General features: G+C 50.2%; 1 protein-coding gene across 3 annotated transcripts in view; it reads left to right on the top strand.

Moving 5' to 3' along the window:
* Positions 1–21,560, top strand: part of MEGF11 (multiple EGF like domains 11) — a 341,459-nt gene that overhangs the window by 265,390 nt on the left and 54,509 nt on the right. For all 3 annotated transcript variants that reach the window (XM_055320208.1, XM_055320209.1, XM_055320210.1), the window contains exons 6-9: positions 1,995–2,241; positions 3,411–3,531; positions 11,002–11,138; positions 15,779–15,991. In XM_055320208.1, the coding sequence (XP_055176183.1) occupies positions 1,995–2,241; positions 3,411–3,531; positions 11,002–11,138; positions 15,779–15,991 (718 nt within the window). The remainder of the gene's footprint in view (positions 1–1,994; positions 2,242–3,410; positions 3,532–11,001; positions 11,139–15,778; positions 15,992–21,560) is intronic.

The following is a 21,560-nucleotide window of genomic DNA, read 5'->3' on the forward strand; positions in this document are numbered from 1 at the left end:
CCTGCTTGTTTATTTTTGCTCTTGTTGCTTTTGTTGTCAGATTCCAAAAAATCATCAGAAGACCAATGTCAACGAGTCCACCACCTATGTTATCTTCTAGTTTTATGGCTTCAGGTCTTAAACTTCAGTTTTAGCTCCATTTCAAGTTAATGTTTGTGTATGCTGCAAGATCATGGTCAAGTTTCATTCTTTTGTGAGTGGCTGTCAGTTTTCCTCACACCATTTATTGATAAGATTGTCCTTCCCCACTGTATAGTCTTGGCTCCTTTGTCATAAATTAATTGACCATATATGCATGGGTCTATTTGTGGACTCTCTATTCTGTTTCACCAATCTATGTGTCTGTTTTGTTTTGTTTTGTTTTTTTAAAGATTTTATTTATTCATGAGAGACACAGGGAGAAAGAGAGGCAGAGACACAGGCAGAGGGAGAAGCAGGCTCCATAGAGGGAGCCCGATGTGGCACTCGATCCCGGGTCTCCAGGATCCCGCTCTGGGCTGAAGGCGGCACTAAACCGCTGAGCTGGGCTGCCCTATGTGTCTGCTTTTATGCCAATACCATACTGTTTTGATTACTAGCTTTGTAATACAGTTTGAAATCAGGAAGTGTGGTGTCACCAGCTTCATTCTTATGCTTTGGCTCTTGGACTTGATTTTGCCTCACTCACTGTAGTACCAGGAAGTAAATACAGGTGAGACTTACTCATAATCTGGCAGCTCAGTTTGTATATGTGATTATTTAGGGCACAAAGAAGGAATAAAGCAGGATAGGGTAGTTGGGATTTGGGCCTACGCTGGTTCCATCTTCTATTTTTTTTTTTAAGATTTTGTTTATTTATTCATGAGAGACAGAGAGAGAGAGAGAGGCAGAGACACAGGCAGAGGGAGAAGCAGGCTCCATGCAGGGAGCCCAACGTGGGACTCGATCCTGGGACTCCAGGATCACAACCTGAGCTGAAGGCAGCGCTAAACCACTGAGCCACCCAGGCTGCCCTGGTTCTTTCTTCTAAAGGATGAGGGACAGCCTCCATGACATTGACCACTTGACCTTGATCAGCACATGGGAGGTACATGCAGGGGAGTTTGTGGGGCTGATGGAGTGTGACTCCTCCATCAATGCCTTAGTCCCCAAAGATCCCAGGTACTCACTGGCCTCACTAGAACCTTGTGCTCTTGTTCATACTGAGCCTGCCCAGAGACACCTTCTCCAATCCCACTCACCCGCCCCCTTCCCTTTCTGGGTGTCTAAACCCTAGAATCACTGGAGCACAAAGGTCAACTGCTCATCTCCTTGTCTTCAGGAGGTAGGATGTCTAGCCATTCCAGTTTGCCCAGGACTGAGGGATTTCTCAGAATGTGGGATTTTAGTGCTGAAACCAGGACAGTTGGTCACTCTAATAGGCAGACAAGGGAGAGACAGCCTATTTCAGATGCCCTCTCCTCGGGAAGTCTTGCCTAATCTCCTTAGCTGGGAGCAATCTTTCCACTGACCTGGAACATTTTTTGTGCCTATCCATGTCCATGCTTGAACTCCACATCCGTCATACTCCAGGATTCAAGTGAATAAGGCTATGGTGTGGGGACATCTTGTTGTGTATCTTGTATGCACCAGGTGAGGGTCCAAGTGGGAGGTGGCAGTAGACTGGATGACCTACCTGGGGCTCTCCATTCAGGCCCTTTCCACAGCTGTGGATATTTCTGCAAAGCGGGCTCAGCACTCTTTGAAACATTTAATTACATACGATGATCTTGAAAGCTGTCTGCCCCCTCCCAGGGAAACATTGCTTTTTCCTGCACCTTCTGAGGTTGGCTACTTGGAAAGTAAAGGAATTGAACTGAAAGTGAAGCAACGGCGGGGGTGATGGCCCTTGCTGCCTCCTCGCCAGGGGAGAGCAGTGCCCAGCGAGGAAGGCCGTCGAGGCCTCAGCACTGCCCTCCGTCCTACGGAGAGTCCCTCGGGGCCTCCCTCAGCCCTGGCCGGCTCCTGTCTTGCAGGCTGTGACAGCGACCACTGGGGCCCCCACTGCAGCAACCGCTGCCAGTGCCAGAATGGAGCCCTGTGCAACCCCATCACGGGGGCCTGCGTGTGTGCCCCTGGCTTCCGCGGCTGGCGCTGCGAGGAGCTGTGTGCACCCGGCACCCACGGCAAGGGCTGCCAGCTGCCGTGCCAGTGCCGCAACGGGGCCAGCTGCGACCCCCGCACCGGCCAGTGCCTCTGCGCGCCTGGCTACACCGGAGTCTAGTGAGTACCTGAGGGGGGGGGGGCTCCCATCCCACCGAGGGATGGTGGGAACAGAAGGGAGTTCAAGCCCATCCTGGCCACCAGCTCTCTGGCGCTGGGACTCCAGGTCCTACGCAGGTTACATGCCCAGGCCTCTCCCCTCACCCAGGCCCCAGGTGCAGCCTGAGACCAAGCAGGGCCAGGGGAGCACTTTAAACTCCTCCCCCATCCTGTCCCGGGGCCCCAGAGCTCGGCTTAGCAGTCTCCTCTGATCACAACCCAAATGTTGCTACTCCCCTGGGTCCTGACCCTTCCAGGCTATTTGAGAAAGAGGTGGACGAGGGCCCCGGGCAGGTATCGTGTATAGATTTGGGGAACTCACTGTTGCCTGTTGCTCCGATCTGTCTTCTCCCCTCAGACCCCAAACAGCCCCTCACTCCAATTTCCAGGAGTCTGTACTGCTTCACTGAGACACACACCCCCCCAGAGGCAAGACTGAAGTTCTCCCCATCCTGTCAAAGGCTCAGTGGCCTCCCAATAGCCCTAGGTCCTGAGAGGGCACCCAAGGACACTGGCCAGGGACACATCCTTGACTGACGATGTTTCCTGCCTGGCCAGCTCCTGCTCATGCCCAGGGCCAGTGCCCTAAGGCCCAAGGCCAAGATCCTGTGCAGATGCTCCCTCATACCTCAGCAGTGCACATGAGCCTGTTACAGTAACTGAGAACCTTCCAGATCCTGGAAATGGGGCATGCTCCAGATATCCTCTCTCCCTAAATCTTTTAGAATCTAGATGGATCCTTAAAAGCTGGATTGATTAATCCCTTCTCAGTGTCATTACTCATGGTGCTCCTTTTGCCTGGCATGCCCTTCCCTCCTTTCTCCCAGTGAAACTAACTTCACTCTTAGGACCCAAGTAAAATGTCGTTGTCTCACAGAAGGCTTCCTCCCCAGAACACTCTTCTTGACACTATGAGAACTTAAAGTCATCCCACAGGTACTGGCCAAGCACACAACATTCCAGTTCCTTATATCCGAGCCCTGTTTCCCCCTTCTGGCAGGAAGCAGGACTGCATTTCAGCTAGTGGCCCAGTCCACACAGACTGTGAACTCACTAATTCCTGGGGAGCCCTGGGGCCCTGCCGTCCGACTAAATGCTGCCGTGGCTAACACCTCTGCTTCTCCATGCAGCTGTGAGGAGCTGTGCCCGCCTGGGAGCCATGGGGCTCACTGTGAGCTGCGCTGCCCCTGCCAGAATGGGGGCACCTGCCACCACATCACTGGAGAATGTGCCTGCCCCCCAGGCTGGACGGTAGGTGGGCCCTCAGGACCTGGGTGGGACCCCGTGAGAGGTGTGGGCATCCCTCGCTCACACACCTTGCCAGGCTAAATTCTCCCATCCCGAAAACCCTCCCTCCTGTCCGTGGTCATGGGCATCCCTAGACGCTGCCAGGGCTGCCATGGACACGACTCTGAATCACGTTTGCCTCTAAGTGCTGTGTGAACTGATGGCAAGTTACTTAACCTCTCTGTGCCTGTGGTCCCTCATGCTCAAAGGAGTTGAAATCTAGATTTGCCCTGTCCCCAGATGTAGGTGCTCGCCTGAGCTGCCACGGGCTCTGGGCCGGATGTGACAGGACAGAGTGTGGTGTAAGGACAGGGCAGCCGGTCGGAGGAGAAGGGAAGATAGCAGAGCATGGATCCCATGCAGTTCTAGGACTTTAGATTCCCAGCCTCTACCCCCTGCTCTCTGACACACACATCCTGATTCTGTGGGCCCAGATCTGTATTTTTAACATGTGCTCCAGGCAATTCTGTTGCAGCCTCAACCTGTCCAGGTCTTATGTCTGGAAACCACTACAATGGACAAAGGGGATGGGAATTATAACCTCTCAGGTCGAAATTCAGGTGCTCTGTCCAATGTTGACCCTGAAAAAAGCGCTCAGCTACTCTGGTCTCTGCTTCCCCATCTGTAAGCAGAACTGCTAAATAGCTAAGCCCTAGCCTTCCTAGCAGCCATGCTTGGCAAAAGGCTCAGATGAGGCAGTGCACGTCCAAAGTGCCTTGCAAACCCTCAAGTCCTTTATAATTGCTTGTGTTACATCCCTGGATCCCACAGCCTATCCATGAGCCTCCTTTTCAGCTCACGTGTTCTTTCAGTGCTCCTCTCGCCCTGCCACAGACCCCAGCTTCTCAGGAGCAGAGAGTCACTAAGACTGACTTTCCCGGGCTCTCTCCCTGCCTCTGACTCTCCAGTAACACACCCTGTGTCAGGGGAAGCTCAGGGACACAGCCAGCTGTCTCCCTTGGGGCCTGAGACTTGGCAAAGCTGGAGAGGACAGGGTTGCTGAGCAGGAGCAGGATATTTCGGGAGGCTGTGAACGCAGGGGTCACAGGGAGCAGGCAGGAGGGATGCCCACCAGGCCCACAGACACAGGCACAGATTCGCCAGGATTTTTTAGAGCAGGAAAGGACCGGGAGTTGATATGGTCCAGTGGCGTCCAAACTCGGCTGCACACCAGAGTTTCTGAGGACGGGGGGCTTAAGTACAGATTCCCAGACCCCACCAGGGACCTTCTGGGGCCTGGACCTCTATCTTTTAATAAGCTCCCTAGATGATTCTGAGGCAGCCAAGCCTGTCTGTAGGTCTGCATTTGGAAGTAATTGATCGAGACTGTAGGATTTCCTTCTGTGTTTCACAGACCCTAGGGTTTCTTAGGGGTGAGGATGAGGAGCGTAATAATTAGCACTCTGGGTCCCACATACCTGCTCTTCTCCATTTGGATCTGCTTTCTATATTGAGGTTCTAGGTAGGATTTCACATAAAAACAGGGTCTCCCAGCTTTTAGAGGTTTGAACACCACTGGTCCGTTAATACAATCCTTTCTCAGATGAGGAAGCTGAGGCCCAGAGAAGCTGAGTGAGCTGCCCAAGGACACACTCTGGTTAAGAGGGGAAGGTGGGCTAGAATCTGGGTGTCCTGACTCCGGACTCTCAAACCGCAGCCCTTGGTGTCTGAGGACAAAGGCTGTTGCTGCCTCTCCCACATCTGCCCATTTCTCTCACCCTGAACCACTCTCTGAAAAGACCCACTTATCTCCAACTGGCTTCCAGAATTCCACCACCCATGGAGTGGGTCCTCAGAGGCCTAGCTGTAGGCAGTGAGATTGGATCAAGGTGAGGTAGGAAGAGAATGGGCCCAGGCCAGGCCCTGTACCTGTAAAGGCATCTCCAAAGAGACTGATGGAGGCCAGTGATTGAAGGCAGGGGAAGGGTGGAGGCCAACACATGGAGGATTTTTTTTCTCCCCAGCACAGTGAGAGGTTTTTTTCTTCCAGATGACAAGAAGCTCTGTCAATAGAAGCCTCTGGATTTGGGGACTTTATGTTTTTAATTTTATTGTAGACAATTGCATTTCTATTTTTGACACAGCATTTAACTTGCAGATTTGTATGAATTATTAATACCCCTCGTGCATGCAGAGACACAGTGGAGTGAAGCTGTGGCTCAGTCCCTGAGACCCCTCCCTGGAAGGGCTGGGGCCAGGAAGAGGGTGCTGGGCAGAAGGGTCCCGCCTTCCTCATCCTCCAAGACCTCACTTTCTCCCTGGTCTCCGGTGGCTTTGGCTATACTCAAAATCTAAAGAATACAATTGCTAACTCACACAGTGCAGCTCCCCAAAGAACTGAGACATTGAGCAGAGCTGGAGAAAAGTTGCCAGCACCCCTGGCCCTCCAGGCCCCTCCTCAGAGATTCCTGGCCACCAGGCTCTAGCTGTACCTGTAGGACACTCCACTTGCCTAGCTGTCGTTATCTCTTTCCAGGAGGGGCCTTTGCAAAGAGCCTGGGAAATTATTACTCTTTTTCTTTCACCTTTCAGAGGAGAGAAGCCAGGTGTGAGTAGTTGGATGAGAGTGAGAACTGCAGACAGAAGGGGAAGTAGGAGGAGATGTGATCAGCTCCCATTAGGAGTTCCTAGTCTGATGGTGGAAGCTGGATATAGTGTGTTTATGTGCATGTACACACACCCACACACCCACACCCACATAGAGGAAGCAACAGGCCTGAGGAGAGATGGGGCTGACGTGCTGGGAACGTGTCCCAGAGGGCCAGCAATTGGTGTTTGGAGCCGAGGCTGTAAAACCACAGATGCTCAGGTTCAGGAAGGATGGCTGGTCGAGACCCATGCCCTGGCCGGTACCTGGACCATTTCCTCAGCACCCGCACCAACCACTAGTCACTGACCACTGAGAGCATCCATGCTACCTGGGACAGTGGTGGTCATTGGAAATGCCTTCAGATGGTTGGAGAGGCTGGGTCATCCCTTCTCTGGAGGAATTGGTGGTGGCCTGCCTGAGGCCTCTTATTTATGCTCCATTTAGCCACCGTCCTCTTAAAGAGTGGCTGGTTTCCAGATTTTGACAAACCATTTGGTCTAACCACTTCTCAGAGGAGCAGGACTATTGCCTCCCCTCATATGCAACCTTCTGGATGCCACTCCGCCCAAGAACCCACTGCAGTTGGAGACCTGCTCTCTGCTGACCAGAGGGCAGGTTGTGACAAAGTAGCAGAGACTGGGGACCTTAAATAACAGAAATGTATTTTCCCACAGCTCTTGAGGCTAGAAGTCCAAGATCAAGGTGTTGGCAGGATTGGATCCTTCTGAGGCCTCCCGCCTTAGCTTGTAGATCCTACCCACTCCCTCTGTGGATGTCTGTGTCTTAATTGACTCTTCTTATAAGGATACCCATCAGATTAGATTAGGGCCCACTCTCAGGGGCCTCATTTTCACTTTATTACCTCTATAAAGACCCTATCTCCAAATACAACATTCTGGTACCAGATGTACCAGATGATATGAATGTGGGTAGACACAATTCAGCTCATAACAGCAAAAGAAAAACCAGAAAACTGGAAGAGAAGCCATAGCCTTCTCTTATTTAAGTGAACGCTTCGCCGCCTGCTGTCTCCCCCATCCATCCCCCAAGCCTGTTCCTCCAATCAGCAACATTATCAGTTAAGGTTTTCCCACTCTTCCCAGGCTGTGCTGGTGCTGGGCCCCTAGTAGGTGCAACACCAGGTGTTCACTTGGGTGGAATTAATATTGGTTAAGGGCCTGCTCCTTAGGATACTGTACTAGGTTCCTTCACATCTCCAACCTCACTTGACCTCCACAACCACCTTGGAGACTGGGAGTTTTGACTCCCAGTTTATAGGTGGGGAAACTGAGGCTCAGAACAATCATGGGACTTGTCATAGCTCAGCCATCTGGGAGGAGGCAGTGCTGAGACTTGAGCCCCAGTGCTCACTTTGAGTCCAGTGTCCCATCAACCACACTGGGCAGCTGTCCCTTCCAAGGTATGGAACTACTTCAGGCTCCAGGAGCTCCAGCATGAGGAGGGATTCAGGCACCTGGGGTACCTGCAGTTGGGGGAATGTCGAGCAGAGTCTTCTTGGTGCTTGCCTACCTGTCCAAAAAGTCTCCAGGATGCCTGATTTCCTTGGAAAATGTTAGAAGGAAGTACTCTGTGCACCAAGCTTCCCTACTGGCCTCCTCAGGGAGCCCTCATCATGTCTCAGAAGCTTGTGCAGTGCAGTGAGGAAGGCAGGCCTCTGTGGGGGACCCCTCCCACCCCCTTCTGTGGCTCTTCCCTGCCCCTCTCCTCACATGCACACTCATCTTGCTGTTCTCAGCCGCTGCCTTTGCCCCTGCAAGCCCTCTCCCCCTGCCCCATCTCAGCCCCTCACCTTCTGACAAGCAGGGAAGAGAAGTCTGAGCTAAAAGGCCTCCCACTTAATTCATTACAGTAAACTGGATGATATTGAAAAATGACTTGGGTCTGGCAGCATTTTCCTAAGCAAACTGCTTCCTCCGGGTTGGCAATTATTGGTGCGTAACAACTGGATGTTGAACTAATTGAATAATTAATTGCATGAGCATCCTCATTCTCTGTAAGAGAAATGACTGTCTCTAGTATGGGAGAGGCTGGAAGGGCAGCTGGTTCAGAGGTCTGTTTAGTAAAGACCTAAGATTCATAGATATAATATTTAAAGTTATCTACTCTCACAAGGCTAGTATTGGAGGAAGGGGAAAATAGTCCTCTTACTCATCCAGGAAGGCAGGTATGTTCACATCCTGTGGGTGATTCTTCTGGCATTTCCCTCCATATTTCTGCATCACATACTTCACTGCCATTTCCCGACTTTTCCATTATAGACATTTGTTGAATCTGTTGACTTCCTACCACAGATGAATATTCAAATCAGATACAGACACATGCAATCCTTCCCCCACCCTCTCAAGTGGGACTTTATTATAAGTGTTGGTTGAATCATTTTGATGACATTAATGATTTCATAATATCAAGACATAATGAATTCAAAATCAATGGTTATATTAATATGCTCACTTCTGTATTATCACTAATTTATCCCTAAAACTCTCTGGCAGAACTTGAAACCTGTCAATAAGGTCAGACACATCAGCAATCTCTCAATTTGCTTTTCATTTCTGTTTTTTTTCTGAGGCCGCACTTCCACACTGGAGCTTTGTGTGCTTCAGTTCCTGCTGTCCCGTGTCATTTTGGACTTCTTTCACTGGCATCCTGAAATTCCCTTCACTTCTCTGCTCATTTGGTGTCCCCATTTCTTTCTTCTTTCTTGAATAATTCCGTTGGATGAAAAAAAAGAATCCTCCAGTAGCTTCCTGATAAAGTTCATGGAAAGTTAATTTTTTGAGGCTATTTGAATGTGAAAATGCCTTTGTTGAATCCCTATTTACATGTTAGTTTAGCTGGATATAGAATTCTAGGTTGCAAATTATTTTCCTCCGAATTTCTAAGGCATTGCTCCATTATCTTCTGGCTTCTAGTTAAGAAGTCAGGTACCTTTTGGTTCCTGTTCTTTTGTTTTTGTTTTTGTTTTTTTTTAAGATTTATGTATTTATTCATGAGAGACATAGAAGAGAGGCAGAGACACAGGCAGAGGGAGAAGCAGACTCCATACAGGGAGCCCGATGTGGGACTCAATCCCGGGACTCCAGGATCACACCCTGGGCCGAAGGCAGGCACTAAACTGCTGAGCCACCCAGGGATCCCCTGGTTCCTGTTCTTTTGAATGTAAGTTTCTAAAAGCTTTGAGGAGAATTTATCCATCGAAGTATAAATTTTATAGTGACACGCCTTAATGTGGGTGTTTTTCACTTTCATAGACCTTTTCAATTCAGAGATCAGTGCTTTCCATCCCTCCATTCTGGGAAACTTTTCTTGTACTATTTTTCCCATTTAATTTAGACACCTCCACTTTTTCTGTTCCACTGTCTGCAATTCTCTCTTAATCAGCTATCAGACCTCCTGGACTGATCATCTAGTTTTATTATATTTTGCTCACAATTTCCTTCCTTAGTGCCTCCCCTCCTCCTTCTTTCTTATTCTTCTCTGTGGGAGATTTCTTCATCTTCCAACTCTTCTATTGCAATTTTTTAAATTCCTGCCATCTTATTTTTAGATTTCAAAAACTCTTTGCTTTTCTCAGGCTATCCCCTTTTATAGCACCCCACTCCCATAGATTAAATGATTTCATATAACTACCTACAGATATCCATTTTAATGATAATAGAAGTTTATAATTCTCTTCTTAAATGTTTTCTTTGCTCCCTGCATAGCTCCCATTACCTCTGTGTTCCTTTTGTGTATTTGTCTGCCTGCTTAGGTCTTCATCTGTCATGTTAGAGCCTCATTTGAAATATCTGGTGACCCTTCACCACCTGTTCATGCTTTACAGCAAGCCTCAGGAAAGCTGGTTGGAAGCATATGGGTAGAGGGTGTTGCCAGGCTTGTTGTGATTGATAGGACCCTTAAATATCGCTATCGGTAGGTCTTTCCCTTTGAGTTTATTGGTGCCCCCAGGAAAGAATTCTCCAAAATTCTGCCTGTGGGAATAGAGTTGTAATCAGCAGTCTAGTTGCTGAGCAGGTGGAGTTGCATGGGCTCCTCATTTCTCATGGCACCCCTTCAGCTGTAGCTTGGTATACCTATGACCAAGCCTACATGGGCCAACCTCTTCAAAAGTCAACTGCCAGGCTTCTGCCAGACTGGGGAAGTCACCTGGCTCTTTGAAGTGGGGGCAGAGGTCTGGGGTCTTGTTCTCTCTTTTATAAACTTTCAGCATACCTGCACTTTGACCCTCAGAGTCTCCGGTATCTCTGATTCCTGAGCTTTTCTGAGGTTACTATCTTCCAGCATGTGACATCTCATGTCCTGCATGACCTCTGCTCCCATTCTTTTTGCCTTTGTAGGCTCATACCTTTCCCCCTTTGCTCTTATGCTAACAGGGTTTGGGAAAGAAGTGTGTGTTTCCAGACAATCATGTAGAATCCGTCTCTGTTTTTCCTCAGCACTTTACCATATGCCAGTGTGAGAGCACTTAGCATATTGTACTTTAGTTATCTGCTTTTCTTGCCTCTCTCCCCAGTAAACTGGGAGGTCACTAATTGAGCCTTCCTCATATTTTTGTATCCCTAATGTCTAACACAGTGCCTGGTATACGGTAGGCACTTCAATAATGTGTGCTGAATAATTGGATGAGCCAATTGGCCTCAGTCTCCCTATCTCTCAAATGGGACTTTAGAACCACAATGTCCAGCTTCTTATGCTTCTATAATTGAGGAGAAAGTCCCACTGTGGAAATGGGGTGGTCCCTGGGGTTGTACTAGCTGTGCCTCTTCTAGGAGAGAGTGGCATCAGGATTGCCCTACCCCTATGTCTTCCCTCATCTGCTTCAGGGAGCAGTGTGTGCCCAGCCTTGCCCACCAGGGACATTCGGCCAGAACTGCAGCCAGGACTGTCCTTGCCACCATGGAGGGCAATGTGATCATGTGACTGGACAGTGCCACTGCACAGCTGGATACATGGGGGACAGGTAAGAGAATTGTCAACTACTGTCCTTGCTCTTTGTGTTGCTCATTTTCCCAGCAGCCTTGCAGAGAGTGGCTGAAGTTCAGTACCCGACAGCATTCCTCTGTGAGCTTTCCTACTTTCTCAGAGAGTATTCAGAGTCCTCTTGCCTGGAAGATTCATCAGCTCATCCTTCCTGGCCCTTGGTTTGCTACACACACACACACACACCTCCCCCTGCTTAGTGACCCAAGCCCTAGACTTGCTCTGACTTACCAGGAGAGGAATGTGAACACCTACCACCCTTTCTGCTTTCTGCCTCATTGGAGGGAGGCAGTGGCACCAATAATCCAAAGAAGCTGGGAGTGTAAACTAGTTCACATGTTTTGCATGATTTCTTCTAGAACTCCATTTTTATTCCGAATTTGGTTTATACCAAAAGGATATTGGCATCAGTTTGCCTCCTCTGAGGGCGAGTGGTCTGACAGCTGAACAAGGGCACCCATGTCCTGGAATCAGACCAGCCTTGCAGAACAGATAACCCACAAAACACGTAACTGAGGAATTACTGTACGTGCACATTTGCTATTGCAGGAAGATGCTGTGATGATAGGGTAGGTGCTGTGGAAGATGAGTGAATTCGGAGCTAGAAGAGGAAATTTGCCCACAGGACCCAGGCCACGCCTCAACTACATATGTCTCTTCTAGCAGAGAGAGGAGCGGTAGGGTGGAGGCTCTCACACCCCTTCTCTGCTTCTGTGGGATCCATGTTTCATCTCTGGCCCTGGGTTTTGTTACTTTGCCCAGACAAAGTGAAGCAAAAGGAACATTTTTTCGCCATCCCTCTGCTTCCCCTGCCCAGGTAACATCAGCAAGCAGGGATTTAGGCTGAGTCAACTAATCGATCCTCCTGGCTGTGACAACATAATTGGGCTCCTCCAACTGTCACTGGAATCAGCCCCAAATCTTTGATGATGGTCAGAAAAGCAATTTTCCTTTTTTTTTTTTTTTTGCCTAAGTTTGTTGGCCTCTAGCCTGAAGTCTTTTGAGCCAGGTCTGATGTCTTTGTGAGCTAGAGTGCATCTCCATGGGCTTCCCAGCCTTAGAACATGGGGTATGGCATCCAGAGATCCTCCCTGACTTCTGTCAGAGATGGGGTCTCTGAGGTAGGTTAGCAGGGTGGTGGGGAGGGCTGAAGCACTGAGCCCAGCTTTCTATCCCCATCCTCTCCCCTAATAAGGAAATGCTCAGGATGAGCAAGTAGGGTCAGGAGGCAAAAGACCCCAGAACCAGAACAGGACCCTTTGTTTCAGTCCACTTACACATGAGAGGTAATCAAGCTCACTTGTTGCTGGAAAGGCGCAGGCCCAGATTTCTAGCTGGATGGACTTAGTACCAGTAGGCCTTATGTCACAGACTCTCTCGGTTTTCACTGCCAAAATGTACCCAACAGAAAAGTAATCTTAATCCCTCTTCTTGTTGGGGCCGGCCCATGATCCTGGGGCAGAGAGAAATCCCAAATCCTTGGGGCCCTCTGAGCAAGCTTCACCCATCAACTAGAGAGGGTTCAGTGGGAGGGCCAGGTAGCATTTGGGTTTCCCACCTCAACGGGCCGCCTAGTGTTTAATATTTTAGAAAATTGCCTCCATTAATTTTGTAGGTGACAACTGCATTAACCCTCCCCAAATCATTGCAAGCATATTAAAGTTGAGTGGATGTAATAATGCGGGCCTCCCCAGATAGGCAAAATCCAGTGCAAATTAAACATGAAACGTAACGAGGGCTTTGCAGCTCATTTTGTAATTTAATTGAGCAATGGATCTGGGTGTTAATGGCAATATCAGACACATTAGATTGATATGTTGCAAAGGAAGGATGTTTAAGTAGAAAACTAATTCCTGCTGTGATTACCCTTCTGTTCCACAGGTCCCGTTATTAGCATGCTTTGTGGAAAATTCATTAGCAGTCATTGCTTGATCTCTAAATAAATAAGTTGTTTAAATTGTGAGTAGGAAAAAAAAAAGAGAGGCTGATTATGTAAATGGATTAGCTTGTCAATATTTCATTTCCAGATTCTTTTTCTGGGGCTGTGGAGTCAGTCACTTCATAAATATGGCAGGGTGGGGTAGTGCCCTTCAGGAGGAGCTCACCGGCCAGGGCTCACTCTGCCCAGTTCTGCTGGGTGGCAGGGAGCAGGAATGTTCCAGTGGGAGGAGGAGCTGTCAAGAGGGCCTCCTGGCTTGGGTTTCTTGCCCTGGTGCCTGAGACATCTGAAGAGAACCAGACTGAGTGACTTCTGGGAAAATCCATTCTGAGGCTGAAAAGGAGTTAGCAATTCAGATAGTGACTTTCCAGCTGTTCGGTGCTTGACGTCCAACTGTCCTGCCTCAGTTTCCCTCTTTCCCTCCTCCATCCTCCTCCTCCCCCCTCCTCCTTCCTGTCTTCTACCCTCTGTTTCTTCTCTAGACAACTTCTTCCTTCTTCTATCTTCTTCCCTTTTATGTTTTCTTACTAAAAGGGACCTCAGCCTGGCTAAAATGCAGCAACATCTGCAGGGGAGCAATCTGGGGTCATGTCAGCCACTTGCGGGCTGTAGGAGCTTGGCACACACCTTACCTGTCTGCACCCCAGCCCCCTCAACTCCACATTGGGGGTGATGGGCATATCCACTGCTTTAGGCGCCTGGGGCTGGTGTTAGGGCCTGCTTAGCTGGAAGCCTCTCTCCAACTGCTGCCCCCGGTTGCTGCCCTCATCCTTTCTTCCACATCCCTCCTTTTGCCACAGTGACTCTAAGGGGAGAATGGGTAGCATCTTCCTTGGGGAAGCCCTGAGGCCTAGACCCCAGTCACTCTCCTCCTCTCCCTGTCATCATGGGCACAAGGTGACAAAGAGAAGAGGGACAGAGGTGCCCCATGCAGAGTTGCCAAGACTCGCATCCGACACCCTGGCCACTAGGCCTCAGGCACTTGCCGCCCAGCCCGACAGTATCACTAGGGCCTGGCCGTGCCCCCTGGTGAGCAGCACCCAAGGGGCCCCAGACACGGCTCTCCTTGTCCTAGTCCCAACACTGGTTCCAACTCATGACTGTCCAAGATTTAATAAAGAAATTAGGGCTGTTTTGGGGGTGTTTTTTTTATTCCCTCCCACACCACTACCCTTACTGTGGAAGGCATAAGAATCCCTGAAAACAGTTGTCTAGATGACAATTAGAACAGTTTAGAATTCTGTAAGCCCACTCCGTGGTTGACATTTTGGAATTCTTCCCTTTGGGCCTTTCCATGCCCCCATCTGAGGCAGAAAGTCAGATGGGCTCTGCTATGAGAACTTCAGAAAACAGTATTAACAAGTGTATTAATCATAACCATCATTCTTACTGAGCCCTCACCGTGCGTGGGACACCTTTCCAAATGTTTACACCCATTAGCTCGTTTAATCCTCAAACAACCTGGTGAGCTTTAGTTATTATCATTCGCATTTTATGATGAGAAAGCAGATGTCAGAACTGCCCTTCCAGCACCCCTGAAGCAGTGCTGGGACTCGGGTCATTTCCCTTGTCTCTGGGATGCAGGAGTCACCCACCGCTGTTACCCTATATGCCCCCAGGTGTACCCCTGACCCTGTCAGGATCCAGCTGCAGTGACAATGACTCCACACCCCTGGGGAATAGCCCTGGTCTGGGGTGAGAGGTGTCAGGCAGTCAGCAGTGGGGGCCCTACTCCTCCACAGAGGATCCACGACTAGTGGCTGTGAGGCAATGAGTGGAGTCATCACGGTTATGCTGGGACCTCCAAGGAGCAGCAAGCTACGTAACACAAAAGGCAGGACACGAAAGGGGCTCTGTAGTCCTCCTTGGGGGGGGGGCCTCACCAGCAGATGGGCGAGGCCCAGCTTTTGCCTTGAGCATGCTTCCCCCGCCTCCATCCAAGGAAAAGGAAATAGTCACTTTTGTTGGAGATTGTCCCATCTGGTGAAGGAGGGTGCCTCTTGTACTCAGGGAAGGTCTACACTGGTGGTAGAGACACGTTTCCAGTCTGACCAGGGGAGACTGGGAATCTGCCTAAAAGATAAGAAACAGAAACAGTGAGTAGAAATGAAAGGACCACATTTCATCAAAACTAAGGTGCCACCGATGGTAAGACACATCGGCGTTATCTGCCACTAAGAGTGAAAACACTGATAACTAAGCTATGACATGCCATCAGCTGGAAGACTGAACTGATGGCAGAGATGCTAAAGCATGTTTTAAAAACACAAGGTTTATTGTGTAATGGGTGCGGATATTTCAGCCTGGGAAGATGTGAAGTTTCTGGATATGGTGGTGACGGTCACCCAAAATGTGAATGTACTTAATGCCACTTAAACATGGTCAAAACGGTAAATTTTATGTTATGTATATTTTACTGCAATCAAAAAGTGACACAGAAACCACACTTAAGGCTTAGAATCAATGAAATATGGGAGTACAAACTCAGTGCCTGGGGACTGAAGGGACCAGGGACGAAGTAGGGACCTCACAGGTGCTCCCTGGAGGACAAGAAGGGAGCTGGGGAGGCTGGGATTGAGTGCAGTATACCAGGCCCAGGCCTGGAGGCAGGGGGTGCATGCTGGATGGGTCTGGAAGGGGAGGCAGGGGCACAGCCTCAAGCCTGGTCTGCTGTCCCGCAGGTGCCAAGAGGAATGCCCCTTTGGGACCTTCGGCTTCCAGTGCTCACAGCGCTGTGACTGCCACAACGGGGGCCAGTGCTCGCCCGCCACCGGCGCCTGCGAGTGTGAGCCTGGCTACAAAGGCCCGCACTGCCAGGAGCGGCTGTGCCCCGAGGGACTGCACGGCTCGGGCTGCACCTTGCCCTGCCCTTGTGAGGCCGACAACACCATCAGGTAAGAGCTGGGCTCAGGTGAGCCTGGGGACAGCTGGGTGAGTGGGCACTGGTGGAAAGGGCGCTTCTCAGGGCACAGACCCTCGCCTCCACCCGGTCACCCAGGCAGGGCGGTGAAAGAGTCAGGACCACAGCAGTCACCGTTGCTTCTAACCACTTTGATGAAAACAAGGGAAGGACAGAGCTGGACAGACAGCCGGGACCTGGACCCAAGTCGCCTGCCTCAGTCTACCACACCCAGCTGCCGGCTTTGAAAACAGGCCAACCTGAGACCCCCCTCACAAAGGAGCAAAGAGGGAGTTTGGTGACCCTCAGGACCATAGGGTGGGATGGAGTCGCAGAGTCCTGGGGTGCAGGGTCGGCTGGGCTCACATGCCAAGACTCGGTCCTTGAGAAATTTCCCTTCCACCTGCTTCCACATCTAAGACATTCCCCAATCCCTTGAGGCCCAGAGGGCAGAACCAGGGGCTTGGGCCACAGAGGGCCAGTACTGGAGGGGACCTCAGAGATCAGTGGGGCTCTCCCGGGGCCCGGAGAGGGTTGTCACAGTGGCCCTGACTAGGGCCTCTCCCTGCACTCTGCACCCTTTCGGGCTTGAGGACACCTCAGCTGAAGCCGGCCCCAAGCGCTGCTTCCCGAGGAGCCTGAGTCTGGGAAGCAGAGGAACCAGAGCATCCCCCCTTAGCCCCCAACACCTCTTCACATCTCTTCACTCCTGCCTCATGCACCAGCCGGCACCACCCTCTGGAAACAAATGCAACTGTCAGCCCCAGATAAGGTGTCCGTAGCCCTGTATGTGGCTGCCTGTCATCTGGGTGGTGAAGGGTGAAGCCTCCCTTCACCCCTCGGACCTGCAGGGCAGCTTAGGGAAGGACTGGCAACTCTGAGCCGTGGGTGTTGCTGCTATTTACAGGCCGGAGATGCCTCCTCTTTGCAAACCCGTTGCTGGGACAGCCAGGACTTGGCCTCAGCCCCCTCTTCACTTCCAGCTTCTGATTCTCCATAAATCACCCAAGAGCCTCTGGTCTGGTCACTGCCAGCAGAGGCATCTCAGTGGTGTTATGGCTCAGGTGGAGGCTGTCCTTGGTCCTCAGTCCCAGAGGCTGGGCAGCTGGGGTGGTGCCCCCTGCCAGGCAGGAGGCTGGGAAGGAGGCTGTTGAGAGGGGCTCGAGCCAGTAGCAGAGCAGGCCTGTCCATGCCCCCAGCGCTCATTGGCTCAGGCAGCCATTCAGCAAACACTGAGTGCCGGCAGGGCCGGACCACGAGGGGGAAATAGAGTCCCTCAGCTCCAGTCGAGCCCTCAGGAACTCAGGCCAGAGCGCTCACACACCCCGAGCCCCTTCTACCACATTTCTGCAAATACAAGACACTATCAATAGTGAGGCACAGCTCTATTTTATGTATTACTAAGAAAGGAAAATGCTAGCAACTGAACCATGACGTACCATTGATTGTACAGCACACCCAATATCCGAGATGTGAAATGGGGGGGAAAGTGCATCTTATAATCAGTGAGCTGTGTGTGGCTGGCCCCGCTGGGTCCCAACGCGTGCTCACATCACTGTGACCAGGGCTGTGTGCAGAAAGCACCACAGGAAATTGCTATGCCGGTCAGGGAAGTCTTCTTGGAGGAGGTGGCATCTGGGCTAGGTCTGGAGGACACAGTAAGAGCTCTAAGGCTCTAAAGATGGGGTTCCATATGACTGGTCAAGGGTTGGGCAGCTGCGTCAGCCTGTTGCCCAAGTGGAGAACAGCACCAGGACCCCCCACCCCTGCTCCGGCCAAGGGAGCACTGTCTCAGGGACGGGAAGCGAGGCCACCGCGGGAGAACCCCTGCCATAGGGACCCAGTCAGCCCCTGAATTAAAGAGCTATTGTTTCCCTCCTGCGCCTGAGCAGCCGTGCCCTGCATAATTTATTCTTCCTCTGAAGGAGTCCTCAATGCATTATTAATCTGGAAGGACTCCCTCTTCTCCGTCGCTAATCTCATCCCATCCAATATTGATGATTGTTTGCTTTACTGTCTTTAACACGTGTCCTGTTTCAGGGACTGGGAGGCAGTAGCGGTTCTTAGAACTGGGGTGTCCAGGCTGGGCTCCTCGGTGTCTGCTTGATGCGGGGCTGGGTCCCAGGCCAGGCTCCTTGAGGACAGCAGTGGCCTGGCTGGGCCCCTCTGCAGGCCCAGCACAGCACGGTGCCTGGCACAGAGCAGGACTTCAGGAAGGAGATTCCCTCAATTCCTCTGAAACAGCCCAGTCCTCAAGGTGGTTCTGCCCCTGAGCTCATGTCTGCCTCATTTATTTTTATTTTTATTTTTTTTTAAGTAATTGGCACGCTGGCCCAATAACTAAACCCACAACACTCACAGCGCTTTCATTCAATCTAACTCAGAGGTTCTCAACTGGCCTTATTGACATTTGGGGCTGGATAATTCTTTGATGTGGGGACCGTCATGTGCATCGTAGGGTGTTTAGCAGCATCCCTGGCCTCTACTCACTAGATGCCAGTGGCTGCAACCTGCCCCCGAGTTCTGACAGGCAAAACGGTTTCCTGGGTGGGGAGGAGAGAGGCAGCATTGCCCGTGGTCGGAGCCTCTATTCTGACTCTCATGCTGCTCTTGGCTTTGTTCTCGTGGTCACAGAGAACACCTCTTTTCTTCTGTGTGGACACAGGTCACTCCTTCCTTTCATGAGCCTTTGTCCCATCACAGAACCTTCTCTTGGAATCCAAGAAAAGCAAAGGGAGGACCCTCTGACCCCCAAACTCTAGGCAGTTAAGCTGTCCTGGGTGGGGTCTTAGACCCCTAAGTCCTGGCCTCAGAACTACCTCTGTGTCTGAGCAAATGTCCCGATATGGCTCCTTGTCCTCTCTGTGCCTCAGTGCCCCAACCTGTCCTTCACTTATCATCAGCCCAGTGGGGGCAAAAGTTCTCTCGTGGTCTTTGCAAGTGAAGTTTCCACCCAATTCCCCAAGAGATAGAGTGTGGGATCCCCAGAAGCCTAGCCCCATTTCCCCCCTGGCTTCCAAGAGAACTTATGACAGAGCCCCACCAGGACGGCTTGCGAGGCGTTGAGCATCTTTCCCAGGGAGACACAGTACTCTCACCCCCCAACCAAAAAAACCCTACTCATCTGGCCCAGCCTCTCTCTGCCTGGTGCCCCTCCGGAGAGGCTGCTTCAAAGAGCTTGAATGCACGTGCCTGGGGAAGGAAGAAGTGGCTGGTGAGATTCCCCCATCAGTTCGTTCTCTTTATAAATGCTTTGTAGCTCACACAAAGAAATGATCCTTCTTCACATAGGGATCACCTTGAGAAAGAGAGTGCCTGTGCGTCAGGCCTCTGCTGGGTCCCCTCCGCAATTGGATTGTCATAGACGAATTCCAGCAGCCATCACCGTGCATTGCCTTTGAAAGATTTTATTTAGCCAACAGACGCAGCATTGATAGAAATCTCAGAGCAGGCCCCCAAAATAAATAAATAAAAAGGCAGAAAATCTGAAAAGATTCCCATATTGTTCAGCTTTTGGCTTCTATTACCTTGTGATTAATCTATATGTGGGGGAACACGGCAGAAAGGCAAGGAAGAGGAAAAAACAAAAGAGCAGAGCAAACCGAGCCAGCCTGAAAACACCAGTGTTGGGGACATCCGCCTGAGCCTAACCAGCCGTCACTTCCCCACCGTGTGACCACAGAGGATGGCTCTGGCCCAGTGGGGAGGAGGGGGTGCCCGGCAGAGATCAGACATGACGAAGGCGCCCAGTTCTGTGTCACAAACCACTCAGCCAGCAGTAGTTCCTCACCTTCTCTTCAAAGGGATTTCAGAGGCTTTATAATAAATGATAAGCCATCGAATTAAGAAAACTAGACATCTTGGTTGTTTTTTGTTTTTTTTTTTTGTTGTTGTTGTTGTTTTACATAGAATTTTAGGGACATGAAAAGAGGGAGAAAGAAGTGATTTCAGAATCAGTTTTGAGCTTTCTGGTTCTCAAAGTGAAAAGTAAATTTGGCAGTGAGCTCGCCCCTGAGCAGCCAAAGCCCTGGCAGCTGAGACAGCAAGTGGGCAGCGCAGGAGTTCCTAGGAGTCCATGTTCCCTGGCTGGCATGCGCCTGGTTTGCTTCCCACAGGGTGGTGGTCCCACCAGAGCTGGGCCTGCAGCCAGAGAATCTAGCCACGGGAAGGGCAGATGCACCCCTGGGGCCCAGCAGGGTTGACGGCCTCAGCCCCCACTGCCAGGTCCTATGCTGGACTCAAGAGTGTCAGTCTCCAGGACTGTCGCTGAGCCGGTACCAACCCCAGGGGAGGCCCCTGGAAGGTGGGAACCAAGAAGGAGCTCGCTCAGTGTTGAGACAGAGCAATGTGCCCCACGTCAGAAGGTCAGGGCCACCACATGGGACCCCCACCCCAGCCCCGTAGCACCCATGCAACCTACTGTTTCTTGCCTCATGGTTCAGGACTCAGGGAGGAGTTTGTCTGGAGCCATGAAGGTAAAGAAGTCTTCAAACCCTCATCCTCTGACATGATTCTCCTTTTCTACATGTTTACAATTTTTATTGCTTTGCATCTGTTTATAAATATAACAGATGCTCAGTTTGGGAAAGTTCAATACATAGAAATTTAAAGAAAGATCTTCAAATCACTCATAATTTCTCAATCCAGAGATGAGCCTCCAAACCATCTTGTGATTTGCTTGTTCCTCATCCATGTGTACATGTATAGATCTCCATAGAGATATAAATATCTTTTTTTCTGTATTTTAGATCATGATTTTGTATATCATTTGCTTATTTCACTTCACTTTATATCACTAACGAGTGTGGAAAATATGGACTACTTCTCCAACATCCCTTCATACGAACTGTCAGAATCCATTTAATGAGCACTTTGTCATCAAAGGCAGCATGGAGCAGTGGACGGACCATGGTCAGACACACCTGGGTTTGAATCCCTGCTGCAACTGACTTAGCCGTGTAACCTTGGGCAAGTCCCATAACCCCCACGTGCCGTCTGTAAAATAGAGGCTCTAATGCCTAACTCACAGGCTTATCTGAAGATGAGAAATATGTGAAATGCCTGATGCTTTAATAGCCTGGTCACATTATTATTTAAATTGCTTCCATTTCTCCACTGTTATAAATAATGCTTTAGGGAACATCTCTATGCATAAATCTTTCTCCACAACTGTGATTATTTCCTTAGGATAGAATATTAGAAATGGAATTATAAGACTAAAGGGTCTGAGTATTTCTAGGACTCTTGATACATACGTAACCCCAAATAGTTTTCCAGAACCCTTTACCAGCATTGTCCCTTTTCTTAAAAAAACAAAAAACAAAAACAAAAAACAAACAACTTTACTATTTTGGTAGAGAAAAAATGATACCCAGTTGTTATTTTGACTTGCTAATTAATGAGACTAAACATTTTCCAAAATGATTATTAGCTACTTGCATTTACTATTCCAGGACTGTCTGCTCTTGTCCATCCCTCATTTTCCGTGAGGAAACCAGAGTTCCCGGAAGAGAAATAGCTTGGCTGGGCTTCACACAATTAGTGTGTTCATTAATTCATTTGCT

The sequence above is a fragment of the Nyctereutes procyonoides genome, unplaced genomic scaffold (genome assembly GCF_905146905.1).
Source record: "Nyctereutes procyonoides isolate TBG_1078 unplaced genomic scaffold, NYPRO_anot_genome, whole genome shotgun sequence".
Lineage (NCBI taxonomy): Eukaryota > Metazoa > Chordata > Mammalia > Carnivora > Canidae > Nyctereutes > Nyctereutes procyonoides.